At 37.0% G+C, this 21,710-nt stretch overlaps 1 protein-coding gene across 3 annotated transcripts in view; it reads right to left on the bottom strand.

Moving 5' to 3' along the window:
* Nucleotides 1–21,710, bottom strand: part of XRN2 (5'-3' exoribonuclease 2) — an 87,346-nt gene that overhangs the window by 43,812 nt on the left and 21,824 nt on the right. For 2 of the 3 annotated variants that reach the window (XM_050745431.1, XM_050745433.1), the window contains exons 2-16: nucleotides 20,461–20,588; nucleotides 20,266–20,377; nucleotides 18,191–18,302; nucleotides 16,000–16,058; nucleotides 15,834–15,923; nucleotides 14,835–14,907; nucleotides 14,649–14,699; nucleotides 14,027–14,184; nucleotides 12,802–12,876; nucleotides 12,584–12,717; nucleotides 12,420–12,477; nucleotides 12,229–12,336; nucleotides 7,341–7,385; nucleotides 5,583–5,714; nucleotides 2,107–2,225 (exon numbers count right to left, since the gene is read on the bottom strand). In XM_050745431.1, coding sequence (XP_050601388.1) covers nucleotides 2,107–2,225; nucleotides 5,583–5,714; nucleotides 7,341–7,385; nucleotides 12,229–12,336; nucleotides 12,420–12,477; nucleotides 12,584–12,717; nucleotides 12,802–12,876; nucleotides 14,027–14,184; nucleotides 14,649–14,699; nucleotides 14,835–14,907; nucleotides 15,834–15,923; nucleotides 16,000–16,058; nucleotides 18,191–18,302; nucleotides 20,266–20,377; nucleotides 20,461–20,588 — 1,454 coding nt within the window. The remainder of the gene's footprint in view (nucleotides 1–2,106; nucleotides 2,226–5,582; nucleotides 5,715–7,340; nucleotides 7,386–12,228; nucleotides 12,337–12,419; nucleotides 12,478–12,583; nucleotides 12,718–12,801; nucleotides 12,877–14,026; nucleotides 14,185–14,648; nucleotides 14,700–14,834; nucleotides 14,908–15,833; nucleotides 15,924–15,999; nucleotides 16,059–18,190; nucleotides 18,303–20,265; nucleotides 20,378–20,460; nucleotides 20,589–21,710) is intronic. The other variant, XM_050745432.1, reaches the window with a different exon arrangement.

Genomic DNA, 21,710 nt, shown 5'->3' with positions numbered 1-21,710 from the left:
TATACCCCAAATCAATTTATATTTAATATCCAGGGGAAATGTGAAAGAGTTAAACAGTCATGCTAACACAGATTCATTTAATTATTTCTAAAAAGTCTAATTTCATAGGATTTATTATCAACTTAAAGACAGTTAAACACACCCCAGTCACTGATTCTGGTAAGACCATTATAAAACCACATTTTAAAAATGTTATTGAAAAAGATATACAACACATGTTTGCTCAAATTTTACTACTACTTTACATGTTTCTTTGTACAATTCTAAAGCTACATTTTAAGCTTCAAATATTGAAGATATTTTATATAGTTCAAGTTCCTTAGTTTGTTAAAATATATTTAAACCATACAAAGAAAGTCAACTAAATTACTTAAGACTCACACAGGTAACTTTTTTAAATGTAAAAAATAAATTTATAAAAGAATAATCTAGACATTAGGCAGAAATTATGTGTATACCTACTCTCTCTATCCTTGCTTGGGCCTTATCCCTCTTTCAGCTAAGAGCTGTTGATGGCTTAAGGAAAGGAGATAGAGATATATATAGAGAGACATACACATTCTATATCTCTATATATCTATGTATACATATACACACACAAACATGTATGTTATGGTAAAATCTAGAAGCAGGTCAATGAATCCACTAAATTATCATTCATCACTGAAAATACAATGTGACCAACCACATTTTCACCCAATGTATTATTTTTTTTTAAGAATCCATTTCTTATTCTCTAAGATTTAACATTTAAGGAACATGAAGAAGCCAAAGAACACTTTTAAAAACATCAGAACAGATCAAGAACATCAAGATGATTCTCCATTTAGGCCTCTTTTCCACGTGCCAGATTTCACATATTAATTGCAGTCATGTTTCAGAATATACCATATCAGTTTTAATCTACCCCTCCCACAACACAAAAGATTCATAGAATAACAATTAGAAATATCCCCTATCCATAAGGTGGATTATCACTATTTTACAGAAAATATTAATGAAAAAATGCTAAAAGCCCCAAGCATTTCTTGGTAGAGGCACTTCCACCCTTAATTATCCTCTAGGATTAAACAAAAAAATACTAAACAAATCAAGTTACCTATTAAACTAGTATTGATCATGATGGCTACATAGTAAACAAAATCAAAGACATGCTGTAAGAGGAAAATCCAAAGTACAGAAAGTAGAGGATAGAAACTAAAGATATACAGAGTAAGCAAATGTTCAATCACAAGTAGACATGGATCTGAAATCAAAGGATGTTAGAAAAATGCAGAACCACACATGACCCTTGCAAAGTTTCTAATCATAAACACAAATCACACACTTTCCATGTCCTGCAAAAGCAGCATGAGCTGTAGGTGACTACTGTCTTGTTTACCTTTGAAATAGATTGTTTTCCTAAATTCTTAATGAGCTACAATTATTGAGATTGTTGGCCTTTTGCACTTGGAGCCCACGGTTCAAATCTGGATTTAATTACATGAGAGGTTGTTAATCTTATTATATAATGATCTCAAACTTCAGGATGAATTAAAGAATCAGCTTCCTATTTTAAATTTGAAGTATACAGTTAAAGGGAAACTCCTCTCATGAAATATAATTGTGCATATGCAAGTTTGTGGTTTTTAAAAAACATACATATTGATCTCTTAACAGAATGATTTCTGCATATTTCATTTTGAGGAAGAACTCTTTCAATTGAGAAGATTAAGGCAAACTATATTAAGTGTCTAAGTATAACTGAACTTTCTAGGTTAAGCAGCTTGAAAATTTAATCAGTCTCCAAACAGCAACATTCAGATCACATAGTCAGAGCTAAACACCTCATGTCTAGCCGATCTTGTGCCTGGTCTCAGAGGAAACAGTGGATTGGAGGACGAAAGCCTGCACGCATACTAATCTAGACACTTAGGTTTAACAGCTATAGCTTACACATCTCACTGGAATTTACTGACTATTCTAACCCTCCACATTAATTACTGATGGATAAAAAGATCACAGGCAAGCATCTGAAGGCACTGCTGCTCTAAGCTAAATAGCATTAATTAGACTGCATCTATTTCAGCAATTTGCTATCAAAGTGCTACCAAAAAATGGCTTCACCTGACGTTATCCTCTGGCTCAGGTTCACTGTCACTGTCTTCTGCTTTTCGCTTAATTCCTCCTATTGGAGACGGGGAGCCATCAGATGTGAAACTCGTATTAGGAGATATTGAAGGACTCTGCAGATAATGATGACATTACAGAGGAAGGATTTCATTATTCATTTTACATAAGAAGGTACATCCAACCATCACTACTTACCGTGTTTCAAGTAACATTTTTAAAGCTACTATGTAGAGATGGTAAACATATTTAGAAGGTACAGAGACTGATCTTGCTCCATTTCACTTCCCCTCAAAAGAAGTAATGTAATACCCAAACTTCCCATGCTTAAACTGAAAAGAATTAACACTATTAGGGCAAAAAAAAAAAAAAATGTTTCTGAAGCAAAAAAAAAGTTTTAATTTTATAGATTTTTAAAAATTATAGTACTTGAATTTTATTTTCCCTTGGTGGTTCAAGTTCATTTGTGACAATCAATTGTAACAATTCCTGTTAGGAATTCACAATCATTTGCCACCTACCAAATGGCAAAGCTATGAGGGGAAAAAACATACATATATTTTATATATATGTATAGTTCTATGTTATATATAAAATGTATTACATATATAGCATATATATAATAATAGATGTAATAATATATAAAATAGCTAATGCTGGTGAGAATGCAATTAAATGTTTAATTAAGTCTTCAACCTAGTACAACCACTCTGAAAAGCAAATTTAATGAGACTGTGTTAGAAAACTTAAATTACTTTATATGTTGTTTTAAAAGTCAATCTATAAATAAAAATCTATTAGTCATCTTAGAAAAATGCAGATTTTATTAGTATTTCAGAGACTTAGCTGTCACTTTAAATTCAGTATTATCTTCCCATTGTACCTAACTCAATTAACATAATAGTTTAATTTTAAGTAACATATTTTAATATAACCCTAACATATTTTAATATTTAATCTAAAAATTAAAAGAAAATCTTCTGCAACTTTAGTTACTCAGGCTAAAGGACCACATCACCAAAAACATAAGGGGCAGAAACATTTCCACAGTCAAATTTTTCTTCTGTTACTCACAGTGTATTAGCTATTTCAAGTAAATTGAATTTTTTTTAAACTGAGAGCACAGAAGGCCATTTAAATGATATAACAATTACAGTATCCACAGCATAAACACAGTTCATACCACGGGTCAAGAAAAGTTAAAAAAAATACGAAATCATATTTCACATAGAACTTAGAGCACTTCTCTTTTAAAAACGTATGTCAATGTTATTAATGAAAAGGTACAGACAATACTGTCAAAAAAAAACCCAATAAAAATAAATACAGGAAGGCACTGTTGTACTTGGAAAACAAGGCAGGTATTACTGTATTTTAGTTATACAGATCTGAGTCTGAAATACCAAATTCAACCTTTACTGGCTGTGTGGCCTTGAACAATTTATTACTTAACCTCTATGAGCCTCATCTTAAAATGGGGATGATAATGTTCTGTTTCCTTACAAGTTATTGCAAGGATTAAACGCATCAATACATGTGAAAGATAACTGCCACGCTGCCTACCTGGTACATGGTGGTTAACCATTCAGTAAGTAATCACTATTGTCTTTTCAACACTACACTAATCCATTTCGATTAAATTATGAGAGCGACATTCCCATTAATTGTCTACAGAGAAGTTGTGTAAAAAGCAAACTTTAACAAAATTAATAATACTAACAAGATATAAACTCTATCTTTAGAAAACAAAAATACTAATATACTTTCTAGAAAAAAATGCTGTTCACCATTTAATGCTAAATCTCCACTGCTCTGCCTCTACCAACAAAAATATTCCTTTCTCAACATAACCAGATTCATATAAATTCAAATTTCTTCTTAAGCTGTTTTTTAATCAAATTAGATATAATGAAACCACACTGAAGAATGCTAAATATAAAACCACATATACAAGGAAATGGAAGCTATTTAATAAAACACTAAGAATGTTAATCATCAGTAGACAAGTACTAGAGACTACAACCCAACAGCTCAGAAAAATAAAACAACAGAAATCTGTAACTTAAATGGCTCCCTTTAAATAAACTGGTAATTTGGCTTCAAAATTTCCTTAAATTTAGAACATTCTAGGTGTAAATCTCACTCTACGAAGATTCGAATTCTATACCTCCTCTATATAGAAATAATTGTGGCTAGGTGAAAATCCCACTCTGCAAAGATTCAAATTCCATACCTCCTCTATATAGGAATAATTGTGGCAAGGGGAGTTAATTAAGACAGAATCAAAGAAGCAACCTCATCACCAATCTCCCCATTACTACTCCTGCGGCAGATGTTATCGATCTACAGTCTGGTCCTGCAGCGTAATCCTACCGAGCCTGAAAATAACACTGGAATCCTTCTTGAAGCAACCACAGCTGGCAAATTTTAAACCTGCCTGCCTCCCAAGATCAAAAAAAAAAAAGTACTCTACCACCAACAGGGCATATGACAACACCAGTCACTCTCAGTTCTGCTCTGCAGGTATGGTAGTCACTAAAATCTTGAATGATGGGCATCAGCTATTTCCGTTCCATATGAGCATCAATAGGATAACTAACAGAATAACAAAAATTAAATATCCAAGCTTATTCGATTTGCTTGGATATATCATAGCAAAAGTGTATGTTCCTTCCTCTACTGTTAGATCAGGGTCTGTTCCCTCAGCCCTGCTGCTGTCCCACTGAGTATTCTGAGAACTCATGGTTTATTTCCACTACAATAGGAAGGCGGTGGACAAAGTACAGCCTTGCAGGATAGGTTGACCTGCTTCTGGAGTTTGGATTACCAAGTTCAAATATGGAAGAATACAAGGCAAATAAATGCATGCAGTTGCTGAGTTCACAAACAGGGAGCAACCAGAGTTTGAATAGTAAGGGCTACCTTAAGATATTTATTCAGATCTATTTCATGATGAATTGGAGAGCCAGAGTTTACCTAAGGAATACTATTTTGCAAAATGCTCACAACTGCCCACTGAAGGAAAGGGGAAGTAAGGGAATAAAACCCATCCTCCTCCTCTTGCCCCAGCTTTCAGACATATGGATGTCCCTTGACAAGCTTCTAGCACCATTCACCACCCTATTCTTTGGAGAAGGGGGAAGTAGTGTGTGGTCCATCTGCATTACAAAAACACTGCAGCCACCTGGCTTATTTTTGAGACAGGGTCTCACTCTGTCACCCAAACTGGAATTAGCTATCTCTTTATATTCGCATGTTATCACCAATCCTACATGCTTTTCTTTCACATGATTTGGATATTTTCATATTGATAAAGATGGACTTAACAGAACTAAAAATATCTCAAGGCAAAGCAATTAAGAAAAATTATAAAACAAAACTCCAGGCTGTGATAAATTTCACACACACATCCCCCTGCAAGAGGTATGTGATATTCACCACTCTTAAATACCACAGAAAAGTAAGCCACTTACAGAGTTATTCTGCATCCTCATTTCATAGGCTGCTTGTCTCGGATTACTGGCTACTTGAGAACCTGGTGAATTTCTTGAACCCAAGGCATGAGGAGTTAATATTCCACTAGGTGTGAAAGCTGGTTGATCTCTCTAACATAAATGGAAATTAATGTAGAAATTAAAATTAAATCACAACATAGATGACACAAAGAAGGCAATGGAATAAAGTCCAAACTGTAAGCACTTTACAAAACCCACTAAAAGACCAAATGATCTTCATTAATATTACAAGGTCATCTACACTTTGATTTGATGTTAACTTATACCTTCCAAACAATAGTGTATAATACTTAATAACTCTGCCCTAAAGTACATATAACACATTGTCCTGAAATATAGAGAAAATCTTTCAAGTCTCATTATGCTAATCCACTGCTTCTTACAATTACAGAAAACATTCAAGACACAATTTCGGGCAAATAAAAACAATATAATTTAGGTTAAAAAAAAAGTTGAGTTTGAGTTATACTTAGGAAATACAACTTTTTAAATTAATTTATTTATTTTTGAGGCGGAGTCTCACTCTGTTTCGCAGCCAGGAGTGCAGTGATGCGATCTCAGCTCACTGTAACCTCTGCCTCCCAAATTCAAGCGATCCTCTCACCTCAGCCTCTCGAGTAGCTGGGATTACAGGTGCACATCACCACACCCAGCTAATTTTTGTGGAAATACAACTTTCATTTACCCTTCACCTTGCTAGAATTTAACTCTTTATTTACAATTAATTAGATATAATTACAGCTAACATAGGTGATAATCTTGGCTGACTGATAAAAGATACTGACTAAAATAATAATATATAAGTAGAAACCAAACATGCCCCTCCCAATCTAAATGATTTTGAACCCACTGCAATAATAAATAATTCTACTTTTCTCCCTTCTTGTTTCCTGAAATTGCTTAATTCTAACAAAACGTAGTAAAAGTCAGTCCCTAAACTCCACAAGCTTGAAAATCTACTAGGGAAGATAAGAAAACAAGAACTAAAGAAGTTAAATGTCTATAAAGCATTATGCAATTAGGTAAGAAAACATGTATCAGAGGTAGGAAGCACCAGAGTTAAAAGAAAGGATTGCTCAATCTGTACTATGAGCATAACCAAGAAGGGAGGCCTTGTAGAAAAGGTAAGATATGTCAGTGAGCTGCAAAGTCAGAAATCCATTCAGATGTCACAAATGAACACAACACTCTTAGCAGGGACATGGTGTATTTAGAAGACAACAGGGGATATGCTGGACAGCTGGAATTCAACAAGATGACAGTGTGCTCTGAACACCAAACTAAGATAGAATTGGATTCTGAGGGGATTAAGGAGTCAGTGGTGCATTTAGAGCAGAGAAACAAGTTTAGAGTGTTATGTTCTAGAAAGATTAATCTGACAAAGATGTAGAAACAAGAGTATAGTAACTTTCAAGGGGATACAAAAGATTGACCATTTTTACTTAAAAAACAATACTTGATTGCTGTAAACCATTCAAATAGCTAAGTGCCACCCACCTCTCACCTCCCAAGTGTATCCCTTCAGACACCAGAGCCTAGAGGACCTTCTTTAAAATCGACACCAGTGTTCTTTCTACAGGTAAAAAGGCAATTGGGTGGACACTTACGTCCCTGACCAAGTCCTACTGGACAAGGAATAAAGCTACTGTAATGAACATCTTTCTCAAATTGTAAAATTACGCTATTGCCAATCTCATGAAATCAATTAAAACTCACCTTCATTCTCTTTCTTTTTTCTTTCTGTCGTCTTCTAAAACTGTCCTAAAAGTATAAAATCCACATATTCTGTCAAATAATTACACAAAAATGTCAGAGTTAAGCATTACCAGGAATGATATGGGAGACAACTTAAGTTTTAAAGGACGACACCAGAAATTTAGGTACATGATTAAACCAGGCAACAAGACTATATGTTCAAAACGCTGCTTATCAGAACTTAACAATAGAAGGCTGAATTTAGATACAATTTAATTGTTCTTAGTAATTCTGTTCAGAAAGCTTTTGAATCATTTCAGGAAAATGCAAAGCCATTACAAAGATCCTTGGTTTTATCCTGGAGCAAACAGGCTGTCAATATGGAGAAGACACAAGTAAGTTTAAAAAAAAAAAAAAAAACTCAACAATTCTTAAGGTTTAGTTGAATGTAGTTAATAACTAAGGTATCCATTTTTTAAAAAATCAGCAAGACAATTTAATTAGACTCTGTTACCCAAAAAGGGCTCTTACTCTGTAGCATGCACGGCACAATAGAGAAAAGAGAGAAGTGGGACTCTATGCAAACATTATCCCTCACCCCGGCCAGATTCCATCAATCCAATGAAGAAAAGGAAGGAAATTCAGATGTATGCACAGCTTACTACTCTGGGCCAATTTAATTCACAGGCAAGGGTCCAGCCCACGTTGATTCTTTCCCCCCACTCATTTCCAAATTGCAGCCATGGTTTCAACTGGACAGAATTTTGTGTTCATCTTGTTCCCTACTAACCCTGGGTCATTCATGGGTCTCCCATGCCCATGCCCAAGTTTCCCTGAGTATCAAGGAACTGAAATGACACCTAGGGTGGCCACAGCTGCTGTTGTAGCCTAAAACAGGGGTCAGTGGATCCTATACTGACGGTCATCCTAGTAGGTACACTTCCAAGTCAGTCCTACCAACTGCAATATAAGGCCTTAAGGAAATTGGAAATTGGTGCTTTCTGCCAGGCAAAAAGCTGAATGCTGGATACTTAAGTCTCCTGCTCTGAAGTGGAGCCCAGGAGATCAACTACCCTAAAACCTCCTCTGATGTAGAAACCACTGATTTATTTAATCAAGCTTCTGTCCCATCTTCAATGAAACTTCTCTTGTGTAGGTCACCAATGACCTGCAGACTATGAAATCCATTAGTCAAACTTCAGTCCTTATCTGACCAGGATTCTTTCCTCCTTGGATCACAGTCTTCACTTGGCTTCCAGGAAGCTACACTCACCTAATCTCCTTCCCTCTTGCTATGTCCTACCTCCTCAACTCCCCAACCTCTTAACCCATTTATGCCGGAGGCTGCAAGTTTTTTGTGTGAAAAATCAGACCTTGGGGATGACCTTGAGCAGTAGGATATAAATAACTCCCACAGGCTTATCATTCCAATAATGTAACACTGGGCACAAATGGGTTAATGTTGGTGCTCCCCTGGGCCAAGTACTTGGACTTCTCCACTTCTCTCCTACCATGGGAGTCATCACCTGGTCTCATGGCTTTAAACACCATCTACATGCTGATGGCTCCCCAACCAGGGCCTCTCCATACTTAGCATCTCCATTTGGCTCTCTCAAACTTCACATGTCTGAAATAGAATCCCCACCCCACCTTTGCACCTCCCAGTCTTTCCATGAGGGTTGCTCAAAACATCTTTCAGTCTTTTGTCACCTTTCCTTCTCTTACACTCTATATTGAATGCATTTGCCAATCCCACTGGTTCTACCTTCAAAATATGTTCAGAATCCAACTGCCTCTGATCATCTCCACTGCTACCATCCAGGCTCCCTTAGATTACTGTAAAAAAGGCTCCTCACTGGGCTGGGCTCACTGCTTTGACCTTTCCCTCCACACAGTACTTCCAACATGGCAGCTAGAGTGATCCTTTTATAGTATGTGTCAAATCTTGTCACTTTTCTACTCAAAACCTTACACTGATGCAAAATGAAGTTAAAAGTCCTATGATGACCTGTGGAGTCCTACCAGACTGGGCCCTCCATCTCCTTTCTGACTTCATCTCCTACTGCTCTTCCTTTGCCTCCTCTGCTCCTTCCACAGTGGCTGCTTGGTGTTCTGTGAAATCCTGAGTATGCTCCCGCCCCAGGGCCTTGGCACTGGTGATTCCCTCTGTCTGTAAAGTGCTTCCTGCAAACATCTGCACGGTGTGCTCCCTCACATCCTTTACATCTTTAATCAAGGTCAGCTGTCAGTGAGGCCTTCTCTCGTCACCTTTTCTAGAACTGTAATGCCCAACCTCTCCCTTCCCAGATGCTTCCTCACCTGCTTTAGTTTTCTTTGTGGCACTTATTCTCTAACATTCAATGAGGTTTACTTAGTTACTGTGTTTATCTTCCAGCTCACCCAAGAGAATGTAAACTCCATGAGGGCAGGGATTTCTGTCTGCTCTTTTGTTTTTTGCTGTATCACTAGCACTCAGAACACTGTCTGGCACATGGTAAATACTTAAGTATTTGCTTAATAAATGAACAACATTTCCAAGATAAAAGGCAAACATCAAAGCTCATAAAATAAAAAGCAACACATTTCTTGCCTAAATGCTCAACTTTAATAAGCAATTTTTTTTCCTTTGGAGACAAAAGCATCGCTCTGTCGCCCTGGCTGGAGTGCAGTGGCATGATCCCGGCTCACTGCCGCCTCCATCTCCTGGGTTCAAGCAATTCTCCTGCCTCAGCCTCCCAAGCAGCTGGGATTACAGGCGCCTACCACCACGTCCATTTTAAATTTTTGTATTTTTAATAGAGATAGGGTTTCAACAAGTTGGCCAAGCTGGTCTCAAACACCTAACTCCAGGTGATCTGCCCTCCTCGGCCTCCAAAAGTGCTAGGATTAGAGGCACGAGCCACCATGCTTAGCCAATAACTAATATTAATTTAGTCCTTTTCTACCATTTGTTCTGCTGGTCTGTTAAATGCCTATCTCTAAGGGTGGTAGTCACACACAAACAGAAGACCACCTGCATGGACCTCATGGATCTCTCCCTTTTTTGTGCTATGAACGCCTTTGGAAATCTGTCAAATGCCAGGGACACACTTCCCGGAAAAATAGATACACCCGGAAACTTTCCTATTGCATTTCTGAGGGTTTCCCCTGGTGTCCAACCATGCTGAAGGATATTTCATGACTTCAGGGACACCAACAAAGATCCAAAGCTTTAAAATGCCCTCTCCTGCCAGGTCAGCTGAAAAATAGTATTAATTAAATCTGTAACACTATGGTATCTACCAAATCCCATACTTCCTCCTCTAATGCTAACTTACAGCGCAGAGTCTGCTAATGAGAAAGTAGAAGGCTAATGTAACTTGAGGTTTTTAAACCAAGTGGTACAAAGTATGTAGCAGCAGATCAAGGGATGCCACTGTAATTGTTGAAAAAGTAGTTAAAAATGTCTGTTCCAGTTGTCATCTGATCATCCCGACAAAGCTAGTTCTGTAATTTGAATTCTATATGCAAAAAAACTCTTGACATCACATAAAAACATTACCAAGTACTAAAGGATTTTGGAAAGAATGCTTACAGTCAACTCACTATGTTACATAAAATGATGCCCAAAGTTTAAAAATAAGAGATCACTAGCTACAGTATACAAAGTTGATGAAAACAGAAAATAAGATTCAATGACACATTTTAATGTGTTGGGAGATCGTGAAGCAATGTAGCAGTAATATATGTTGTTATCTGCTTAAAATAGCCATGTGACTTTTATAAAACCAGTTTCTGAAAGGATTTCCTTACTGTTTCTAAGAAGCTATTATCTGCTTATTTTGACCCCTGCTGGTCTCCCTTGCTACACCCTGCAATCACCCTTCAACCACTTTGCCTCCAGGTTGCTGCCCCTCTAATCCCATCAGCTCACCAGGGGCTCCCAAACCCTGTCCACAGACGAAGTGCCTGTCCATCTCACTGTGACCCCTTGAGCATGACTTCTCATCTCTTCAGGAATTTCCTTCTAACTCTCTAGAACTGGCTCCTCTTTCTCCTTAAATGTCCATGGTTCCCTAGACTTCTGTTAAGCGTACTTTTACTCCACACAAGCTCCCAGGGTCACACTCATAGTTTCAAGTACCTTCCATTAGTTAATGGTTCTCAAATCTCTTTTCAAAAGACTTCTGCCCTGAGCTTTACACACATCTAACAACTGCTTAATGGACTTTTCTCCTCTCAGGTGTCCTATAGCCCCTCACATTAAACATCTCCAAAATGAAACTCAATTTCTACTTTGTTCCCACCCCAACCCATTCCACCCCTAGTGCTTGCTATCTTAGTAAATGGCACCAGCAAACTCCTAACTGCCCAAGCCAGAACCTGGACTTTTCATGTAAGCACTCATCCATAATAAGCAATCAATTTTCAAATGCTTTGTTATTTTATTTCCTTCTTGTGTTTCAATTTCTTACTTAAGAGATGCAGCTCTCCACAGATCCTACATTCTCCTAACCCTCTGCCCTGGCTGATATAATCCAACCCATACTCCCTACACTATCGATTCTTCTTGACCTGTCTTCCTGCCTTCAAAACATGACAGTCACTAGTTCGATCCCAGTAGTCTTTCAGCCTTAGTACCGGCATTTCAAATCCTATTGATTAGAAATGTGTTTGGATTTATATTCAGATTATGAAGACAGAAAAAAACATTACAATGCAACTCAAACAGGGTACAATACACAGTTTCACAGAGGAAGCAGCACAACCTTTATAAAATAATCAAAGCACTGACCGCTGATGATTACATTAGTCTTGACACACCATAATGATATAAAAACACACTCAAAGAGATTAAAAGTAATCACAAGATCATCATAGCCTATTAGAGACAGGAGCAATTTTAGCTACTGCAATAGAAACACTTTACCTCATCATCCTTTCTCTTTTTAAAAATGCTATCCTCAACTTCACCAACTGCTAACATGATCATCTGTACTCTTTGCAGATTGACATAACCACTTTCTGTAAGGTAACCCTGTAAGTGATAAAATATATGTAAAATGATCTTCTTATAAAAGCAAATACTTCTGTTTTGAAATCATTCAAGAATGAACTTACCCCAGTTTTGTGTACCACATTTTTGTATATGTTAACCAAACGGTCAATTGCATTTTCCCTGTCAGCAAGAGACAAACATTATACATTAGGACCATTATGCTTTAGGCACAGTAAAGTCAAGAAGCCTAAAACAGTAGTTTGAAAAGCTACACAAATGCACATACCTAATCTCTAACGACGGCAAATGAGGGAGGAAGTCATTTCCCACAAAGAAGCACATGAAAACCCAGTCATCAATGCTCCTCTCAACATCAAATGTGAATGGTAGGCTGGCCATGGTGAGTTCTCTTTCCAAATACTGCAACCAAAAAGGAATGCTGCCATTACAGCTATCAAAGGCACCCTGCTTTGAGTGCTGATTTCAATGATTATTGCTACATACCTCACGAAGAACATTAAGCCGAAGGAAGATAAACTCTCCTTCTGCACAAGGAAGACTATCGGCAAGTTCATCATGCTGCAAGAACAGGAATGAAGATGAAACAAGTCTACTCTACGTCCAGTAATTTTTTCCAACCAAGCAAATTTTAAGGCTTTTTCTAACACAAGATCCATTTTAATATCACAAGTATTAAATTTTTAAAAGCTCACCAATCCATTTTAAAATAAAAATTACCCAAAAAATCAACCACATCTAGACCAGGGGTCAGCAAACATTTTTTGCAAAGGGCCAGACAGTAAATTATTTTGGCTATTGGGAGACATATATGATCTCTGTTGAATAGTCTTTCATGTTTTATTTTGTTTTTAACAAGACTTTAAAAATGTAAAAAACATAGCTCACAGGCCAAACCTGGAGGACTGAAGTTTGCTAACTGATGACCTATACCCAACCAACCATTACCCCTTCCTTGTGAACAGATGTGCATAGATAACATCTATACTGTCTTTATTGTATTACGTATCTGAAATATGTACACAGACACAGGTATACTGTCTTTATTGCATTACATATCTGAAATAATACACTATATTACATTTATCTCTTTTTTTACTTAACGATGTCTTTGAAAGAGGCACCATTGTCTTTTCCCCCCCATAAAGTATATGACTCAAGAGGCACCATATTATTGAAACACAAGCCCCTTTAAAGGGGACTGGACATAACCAAGTGAACCTAAAATACATAAAAAGTGGGAGTAACTTAAAAGTCTCAAGAAGTTGTAGTTCCTTTTAAGAGTATTTCAAACAAATAACTTCCACAAATAAATTACAAGCTATGGGCATTATTATCTATGAGAACTAAGCCTCGTGTAGATATAGGTGATGTCAGAAAAAGTGCTAAGTAGAAAGGATGAGTGTGTGCAAGTTTTTGAATGCAGGTTTATGTTAAAGTACTTTAAAAGATACATCTCTATCGAGACTCCCTCTCAAAAGGAAAAAAAAGAAAAGAAAAAAGATACATCTCTGTGAAGGGTAACAGAACAAGCACATAAAAAACTAATCAACCACAATCTTCTCTTCATTTTAAAAACAAGGTAACTCAAATATTTAATGCTATTTAACTGTATATTTTAAAATGGTTGAAATATTTTATGTCATGTACATTTTACCACAATAGATTTTTTTTTTTTTTAATGAGGCAACTACCATCTCAAAGTTCTTACCTTTCCCTTCTTTTCTCTTGGCAAACCTTCACAATCTTTGACCTCATGTCCAAACTGATTACAAAGACCACACGGTTTGGGCTTGTTTGGTTTGAATTCTTCTCTAATAATGGTAAAGTTGGGTTCGTGTGTGGCAAGGCCAAGCATAATGAGATCAGCTATCAATCGACAATGAGAAAAACACTGAACAGTGAGTATTCTGAGAGGATTCTTACCATAAACTACTATGAAATGCCAACACAAAGAAAAGCCCAAATAAGCACCCAAATGAGCAGCCAAGCCCCAAAGCCTGACACTTCCTGGCAGTTCCCAGTTAATAGGAAGTCCTCCAGATATGTGGACCTACAACATAGACTGCCACTAAGGATTAAACACTTGGGAAATTTTCCATTTTAAAGGTACGGGGAGTTAAAAGGTTGAAAAACGTAAAAAAGAAGAAAAGAAATTAAAGATCATTGATTACAGATTAAACAGCAACTCAATACTAGTTCCTTGTCAAACATAAAATAACCAAGGCATTTTGGAACTTCCAGGTAACCATGAATAATCCATTACTGCACACCAACCCATAGACTTGCTATGGTTTAATCCAAGAGAAGCAAATCCCAAAGAAGAAACCTACCATCTGCTCCACATAAACAATGATGAGTATTTGGGTCATGGTTAGGCTGGGCTAAACAAGAGAGAAACAAATATTTATATTAATATATTATATTCCACAAGAATATTACTTCATACCAAATATTTTCTATTCAATGGCTTTTTAAAAATAGAACATACAATCAAATACTGGTTAAGTAAGCTTTACCTCTTTGCCTTCTAATGTAATCCATGATTTTATGTTCTCCTTCACCAGGAGCACTAGCATCAGATAAAATAACCTATAAAAAAATTAACACTTTCAGCTTATCCCCAATTTTCTATAGGCACAAATATCAAATGAATTATATGTCTCAAGAAAAACTGAGAAAAGTATTACAGGAAAATTTTCTGAATAAGGTGGGTGGGCGGGTGGGGGTGTGTGTGAAACACCAAAACTACTTCATTGAAAATTTTCTGAAGGGGGGTGTGTGTGTGTGTGTGTGTGTGTGTGTGTGTGTAACGCCAAAACTACTTCACTGAAAATTTTCTGAGTAAAGTGGGGTGTGTGTGTGTGTGTGTGTGTGTGTGTGTGTGACACCAAAACTATTTCACTGATTAACTTACTACATGGAATGGAAAGTAATGAAACGTCTGGGTCAGACCTAGCCATCAGAAAAACTGATCATTCACAAGTTCCTATTTTCACTGCCATGCAAGGATATAGTACTGGACCATATATGCCCCAAGAATAATCAATAACAGATATCTATTAAATATAATTTACCATTTCTCATTATTAGGGAAGCCAGCTTATGAACCTAAAATTACAAACAAGTTCATTTAAATATTTTTTAAATATTTGGGAACATAGCGATTTAAGGCAGACCCACAACTTACTAATCTTGCTATATTTTGATATGTAAGAATGGAAATTTCCATTTAAAAATTACTTTCCTATATATATTTTTTAAATCATGAATCCCATTTTATGGCTTCATAGTGATGGCAAGATGACAAAATTGGCTTTAAGAGAAAATTCAGCTATCTAAAACCTAACCATGTAAGGATACCCCATCTCCAATAACCCTGGAAGCTTTTCTTTCCTCCGACAGTCAACTAGCATTTTATGGGGCAGGGCAGAAGGATAAATAATGTCAGTCATATCAAAGTACAGCCTTGAATGATCGCCCTTAATCTTTCTGAAGTATCAAAATGTGAAACTTACTGTCAAATTTTTCCACCCAGGGTCATTATTTAAACGATCAGCTATGTAATAGCGAAGGCATTTAGCAAGATTGTCCATAAATTCAGTTCCCTAAAACGATAGAAAGAAACAAATTAACCTATCATTTAAGAGTTAGCAATAGCTAGCAAAGTATGAGACTACTTACTGGTGTAATACAGTTGCTGTCGAATCTTTCTTTTATTTCTTCTGGAGGAAGAAAGCCACCTAGAGAAAAGAGGCAACATTTTGTTCTCCCCATAAAAAGTGAGATACATTACTCAATATTAAGCCAGAACAACAAAAACAAAAAGTTCAAATACAAAAGGAAGTGAAGTCTTGTCATCCGAAGAACAATGTTTCCTCACTGGGAAGAAAATAAGATTCCATCTCTCAAATTTAAATTATTATTATTATTACTATTATTATTATTATTATTTGAGACAGAGTATCGTTCTGTCACCCAGGCTGGAGTGCAATGGTGCAATCTCGGCTCACTCCAACCTCCGCATTCCAGGGTTCAAGCTATTCTCCTGTCTCAGCCTCCTGAGAAGCTGGGATTACAGGCACCTGCCACCACGCCTGGCTAATTTTTGTATTTTTAGTAGAGACGGGCTTTCATTGTGTTGGCCAGGCTGGTCTCGAACTCCTGACCTCCAGTCATCCGCCCTCCTCGGCCTCCCAAAATGCCGGGATTACAGGGGTGAGCCATCATGCTCAGCCTTTTAAATTATGTTTTAACAAGAATGTAAAACAATATATGGTACACAAAATATACTGTTACATAAAAATTATGAAGTTATTCACTCTGCAAGAGACTATACACACACACACACACACACACATACACCAGTTAGGGGCCATATTTTTGTTAACAGTTCCTAAAATAAAGGTGCCTAAGAGAAATGAAATTTTAAAGGCCGAGTTCATCACAGCTTTACAGGATAAGAAATACAATTATCAGACAGAGGAATATAAAAATCCAATTTTTTCCTCTATATCACTATTAGCTGCTTCTCAAGAAACAAATATATTTCATCACATCTTCAAAAAAAAAGACATTCTTAAAATCAGAAACACTGTTATAAATACAAACTGGTTTTAGAGTCTTAATTACAAGTTGCAGCTAAAGGAACTATATACTTGTACACTTCCAGCAAAATTAAAGTAATATAAAATGTATTGTAATTAGAGGCCTGAGGTGACTATACTATGGCATCCTTTTTCAACTGTAGAGCGCAATTATCTGGAGCCAAGACATTGTGGCTTTTCTGTTCTATTATAACCCTGTAAGTAGCAGAACACCAAACAAACTACTCTGCTACAACCATACCCTACCTCACACACAGGTATGGTAGGAGAGAACCGTCCCAACTGGCATCAACACTCCTTGATCCTCCTTTTCTCTGAGGCTTAGTCAGTTCCTACCCATGCAGCCACCAGGAATTTTTTTTTTTTTTTTTTTTTTTTTTTTGAGATGGGGTCTCGCTCTGTCACCCAGGCTGGAGTGCAGTGGCGCGATCTCGGCTCACTGCAACCTCTGCCTCCTGGGTTCAAGCAATTCTTCTGCCTCAGCCTCCCAAGTAGCTGGGACTACAGGCATGTGCCACCATGCCCGGCTAATTTTTTGTGCTTTTTTTTAGTAGAGACGGGGTTTCACCATGTTAGCCAGGATGGTCTCGATCTCCTGACCTCGTGATCCACCCGCCTTGGTCTCCCAAAGTGCTGGGATTACAGGCGTGAGCCACCGCGCCCAACCACCACCAGGAATTTTAAGGCTTTGGGGAACTGCAAAAATGAAGACATCCCACCCCACCCCTCCAAACTTAAAGGAACCATAAGTGCTGTGCCTGCTCCATCAACTTATATTGAAAGTATGCAAATGACTTGGCAACAACCTGTAAATGTGGATCGAATCACCTCTGGCTTCCTCAGATAGACCTGAGTTTCAAAAAGCAAGGAAACCAAAGCTGATTTGAAGAAAATGTTTACAGAACTATAGCTTTCTGACAGCTGCCACAGAGAAAAGTAGTAAAAAGTACTTACTGTATTTCTATTTTACAGAGACATAAAAGTTTGTTAAAGAGTTGCACTGGCCCTGAGAGGGGTTGACAATCTGCACTCTCCACCAGAATTCCCTATTCCCAAGGCTCCCTTTTACAGGAGAGTTTGAAAATAAACAAGCCTATTAAGCCTATTGGTAGGATTTCATGAACTACTTTTCCTCAACAGTGAACACTGGATATTCTGGGATCCTTATTAAATTAAAAGCTTGCCTATTTGTAAGAAAAAGTTGCCACCATCCCCTCATTCTGCATACATCTTATAAAAAATCCAACTTCAAGATACATATTCTTTACCTTTTGCCAATATTTCTTCCCTGACTCGCTGCTTCTCGACTGCTGCTTCCATTCCTTCTTTTGATGCTCTGAACCTCCTTGAACGCTGCTGGTTCATTTTGGCACGTGGTGCCTGAAAATTTCATATTCCATAATACTAATCAAAATATTCACAAATAAATCTGTACATTATTTTGAAGCAGGTGTTCTTTTAAAAGTAGTATACTAAAATGGAAGAAAGGTAAGTAGTGTGTCGAATAATCCTTTCATGGCAGATACCAGATCCTGAGAACTTAAATTTGGACCAAGAACCTAAAAGCTGAGCTCAATCAGGTGAATGAGTGCATGTCAAATGGACAAACATCCTATGAAGCCAGAGCACTTATACTGCAAGTCCTCCCAGTCTAACACCAGTTCCCCTCAGTTAGGGTGCTTGATTCAAGGCACCCAAGAAAGCAAGCTCACTTTACTCAAAAGACCCAGCCAGCATTTGATGAGTAGTTACTACTGAACTAAGATCAGGAAGACCTTCTCTATGTGCACACCTAAAAGGAAGAATGGTCTCCAGATGGGATTCACAATGTCTCATAAAAAAGCAACAGAAAACTATTTCTTTATCTGCAGAATCTCGGTACACTTCTATTTCCCACAATAAGGTTTATAATTATTAGTCTGTCTTTTCAATACAGCATAGCAGTCAGAAAAGAAATAATGTTTTAACCAAAAGTACTTTTAAATCACTCTAACCAAATGCAATTTCACTGGAAAAGCCCAAATAAAGTGAACCAGATTGTAAGATTTTGGAAGTTACTGAACTGAGTTCTGGGGTGGGAAGAAACTGTGAAACATCCTGTTTACATCTAAATATAAGTTATTTAATATTCTCTTTAAACAATTTCCTTTTCTGTAGAACAAGACCACAAGACCATCTAATGTAGCCCTCTTAAGTACAAAGTTCTTTATCTACATTTATATATTAACAAAAAAAGTGTGTATAAACATGTACACACACATATGCATACAAACGTGTACATACTTTATACTTGATGCAGCAGAAAGAACACACTGGAGTAAAGCTAAAGATTTATTCAAAAAAAATTAGCTGAATATAAACTGAAATGTGCTCTAAACAAGACATATTCCTTTTCTTTTTGCTCTTTACTCAATTCTAACTGCAACTTAGCAAGTTATCAGGAGCTAAGATTTTTCACTGAGTAAGACGAATCTCACAGAAAAGTTAATCTTCTTGGATTCAAAGTTCTCTGGATTTCTAAAATCATTCCATTAGCCACTAGGATGCACTAAAATTAAAAGAAAGAATCTACTTGCACATAGCTAAATAAATTTAGAGTTATATCTTACCTTACACCCCGATACAGTTTGCTGGTCATTTATAAAATGAGCTACTTGGTATTATTATCATAGGTCAGTAACTTACTCCTCTCAAATCATTTTCATGACTACTCATTGCCTAGAGGATACAATCCAAACTCCAGATGGTAAGGCTTTCTCAAGCTTTTGCTATACTTTGCGTCTCAATTCAAACCACCGGTAGTTGCCAAAACATGTCAGTGTGGTCAAAGGCATGGAAACTGTGTTTACCTGCCACATTTGAGAAATCTGGAAGGTCCTCCCTCCCCAAATCCTGTCCCATCCATCTCCCACCATTACCCACCAATCTCCCAATTATTCTTCATTGTTAAAGAAATGGAACAAAAGTCACCTCTTCTCTATATCCTAACTTCCTTAGCAGCACTGACTTCCTCTTCCCTCAACACCCTGCATGTATTGTGCTTATAATGGCTATAAATAACTAAGCTCACTCATTTATCTATGCCTCCTTCCCTTTGACGGTAAGCCAAAAGTTCAAAAGCAAGGGCAGTCACCAACATCCCCAGTATTTCACGGTACTAAGCACAAAATAAGCACAAAACACACACAAAAAAAATCTGAACGAACGACTGAAGGATGAGGCTTTCTTTCTCAAGTTCATCACTGTCAACATTTTTCATTATTTAGCTGACTTTCATTCTAGACACTGGTAACACAGCAAAAACCAAAATGGAGGCTTCTAAGTTAATTATTTTAGCACTTACCACTCCATCTATTGCCATGTAGAGAAGTCGTCTTGGTCTTACAATACTGAAAAGTCTGTCAATGTACTCAAAAATTGCAACCATCATTTCATCTTCATTTTTTGGTGCTGGTCTATAATGACAACCAAACAATGTAATATAATATAGTGTTTCCTCTGTGATTTGCTATATCAGTGACAAAAACGGGTTACGTACTTGTCTTCAGGATGAGTACAGGGATGGATGATTCCATTCATATCCAAATACAGATTATCAAACTCCACATCATTTGGATTAGGTTTACTGGCATCAACTGGAATCTTTACACCATTGCATTCTTTTGGCTATGAGGAAGTGATAATTAATAGTAGTTTGATTGTTCAAGTCTAAAAATGACAGATCCTAGGCTCAGTATGAACTTGTGCTTCATTTCTGAACTGGAAATAAAACACTTCAAGTAACCTTTAAATTATAAGAAGTTATTTTATTCCTTAAAGCAAACTGAAGCAGGTATTTTATCTGTAGGAAGTGGATGGCTTCTAACACAGTTATTTTTGACAATGTAGGAGATGTATAGAAAATTCCCAAATCATTTAGGTTGTTCAAGTAAGAGATTATGGGAGTCATCTTAAAATTCATTTCCCTCACCACTCACATCAGTAAGTCCTGTCAAAGTAACGTAAAAAATGCTTACCTACTTCATCTCCTTTCATTCCCACCACCATGAACAACAAGAAGTTACCATCTCTAACCTAAAAGAGCACAACCTTCAGCTAGTCTGCCCAACCTCTAGACTCTCTGGTCTCCAGCTCACTCATTGTCAGAGTTCTCTTTCTAAAACATAAAAGTGTACGTCTTAATCTTACCTAGTTTTTCTAATGATTCTCACAGCAGGCATTTACCAATGAGCCTGGACCCTTCCTAGTCTCCTATCCTGCCATACTGTTGTTGAGGCCCACTCACTCTCTTGTAAGTTCCTAGAAAATGCCTTTTAATCTCTCAACGTGGTCACATGATGCTTCTTTCAGAATGCCTTCTTCCTCCCTTGCCAACACCCACTTCCTGAAATATTACTAATTTCCAGGGTCTAGACTCAAATCAAATGTCACTTACTTTATAACATCTTGTACGTATCTCCCAAGAAATTAATTGTTCCTTCTGCATTTCCTCATAATTTTGCTTATTCACTTGTGGCACTTGCACTGTTTTACAATTAGTCAATCTACCCCAGCTACAGAGTTCTTCGAAAGGCAAGGGCTTACTCACTGCCAGAGATACTCAATTATGTTTTTGTAAATGTTATTACCTTTGTTTTTCTCTCCCAGAGCCTCAGCGAAAGATTAAGACTATGAGATCTCATTTTTACTATTAACAATAAAAGTCACTTAAAATAACAGTTCCTCAAACACATATAAAGCATCACTTGTAACAGCAAAAACTATAAGCAATTTAAAAGCCCATCATGT

The sequence above is a fragment of the Macaca thibetana genome, chromosome 10 (assembly GCF_024542745.1).
Source record: "Macaca thibetana thibetana isolate TM-01 chromosome 10, ASM2454274v1, whole genome shotgun sequence".
Taxonomy (NCBI): Eukaryota; Metazoa; Chordata; class Mammalia; order Primates; family Cercopithecidae; genus Macaca; species Macaca thibetana.
Note: the sequence above shows the minus strand (reverse complement) of the source record. Positions and strands in the feature narration are given on the sequence as shown.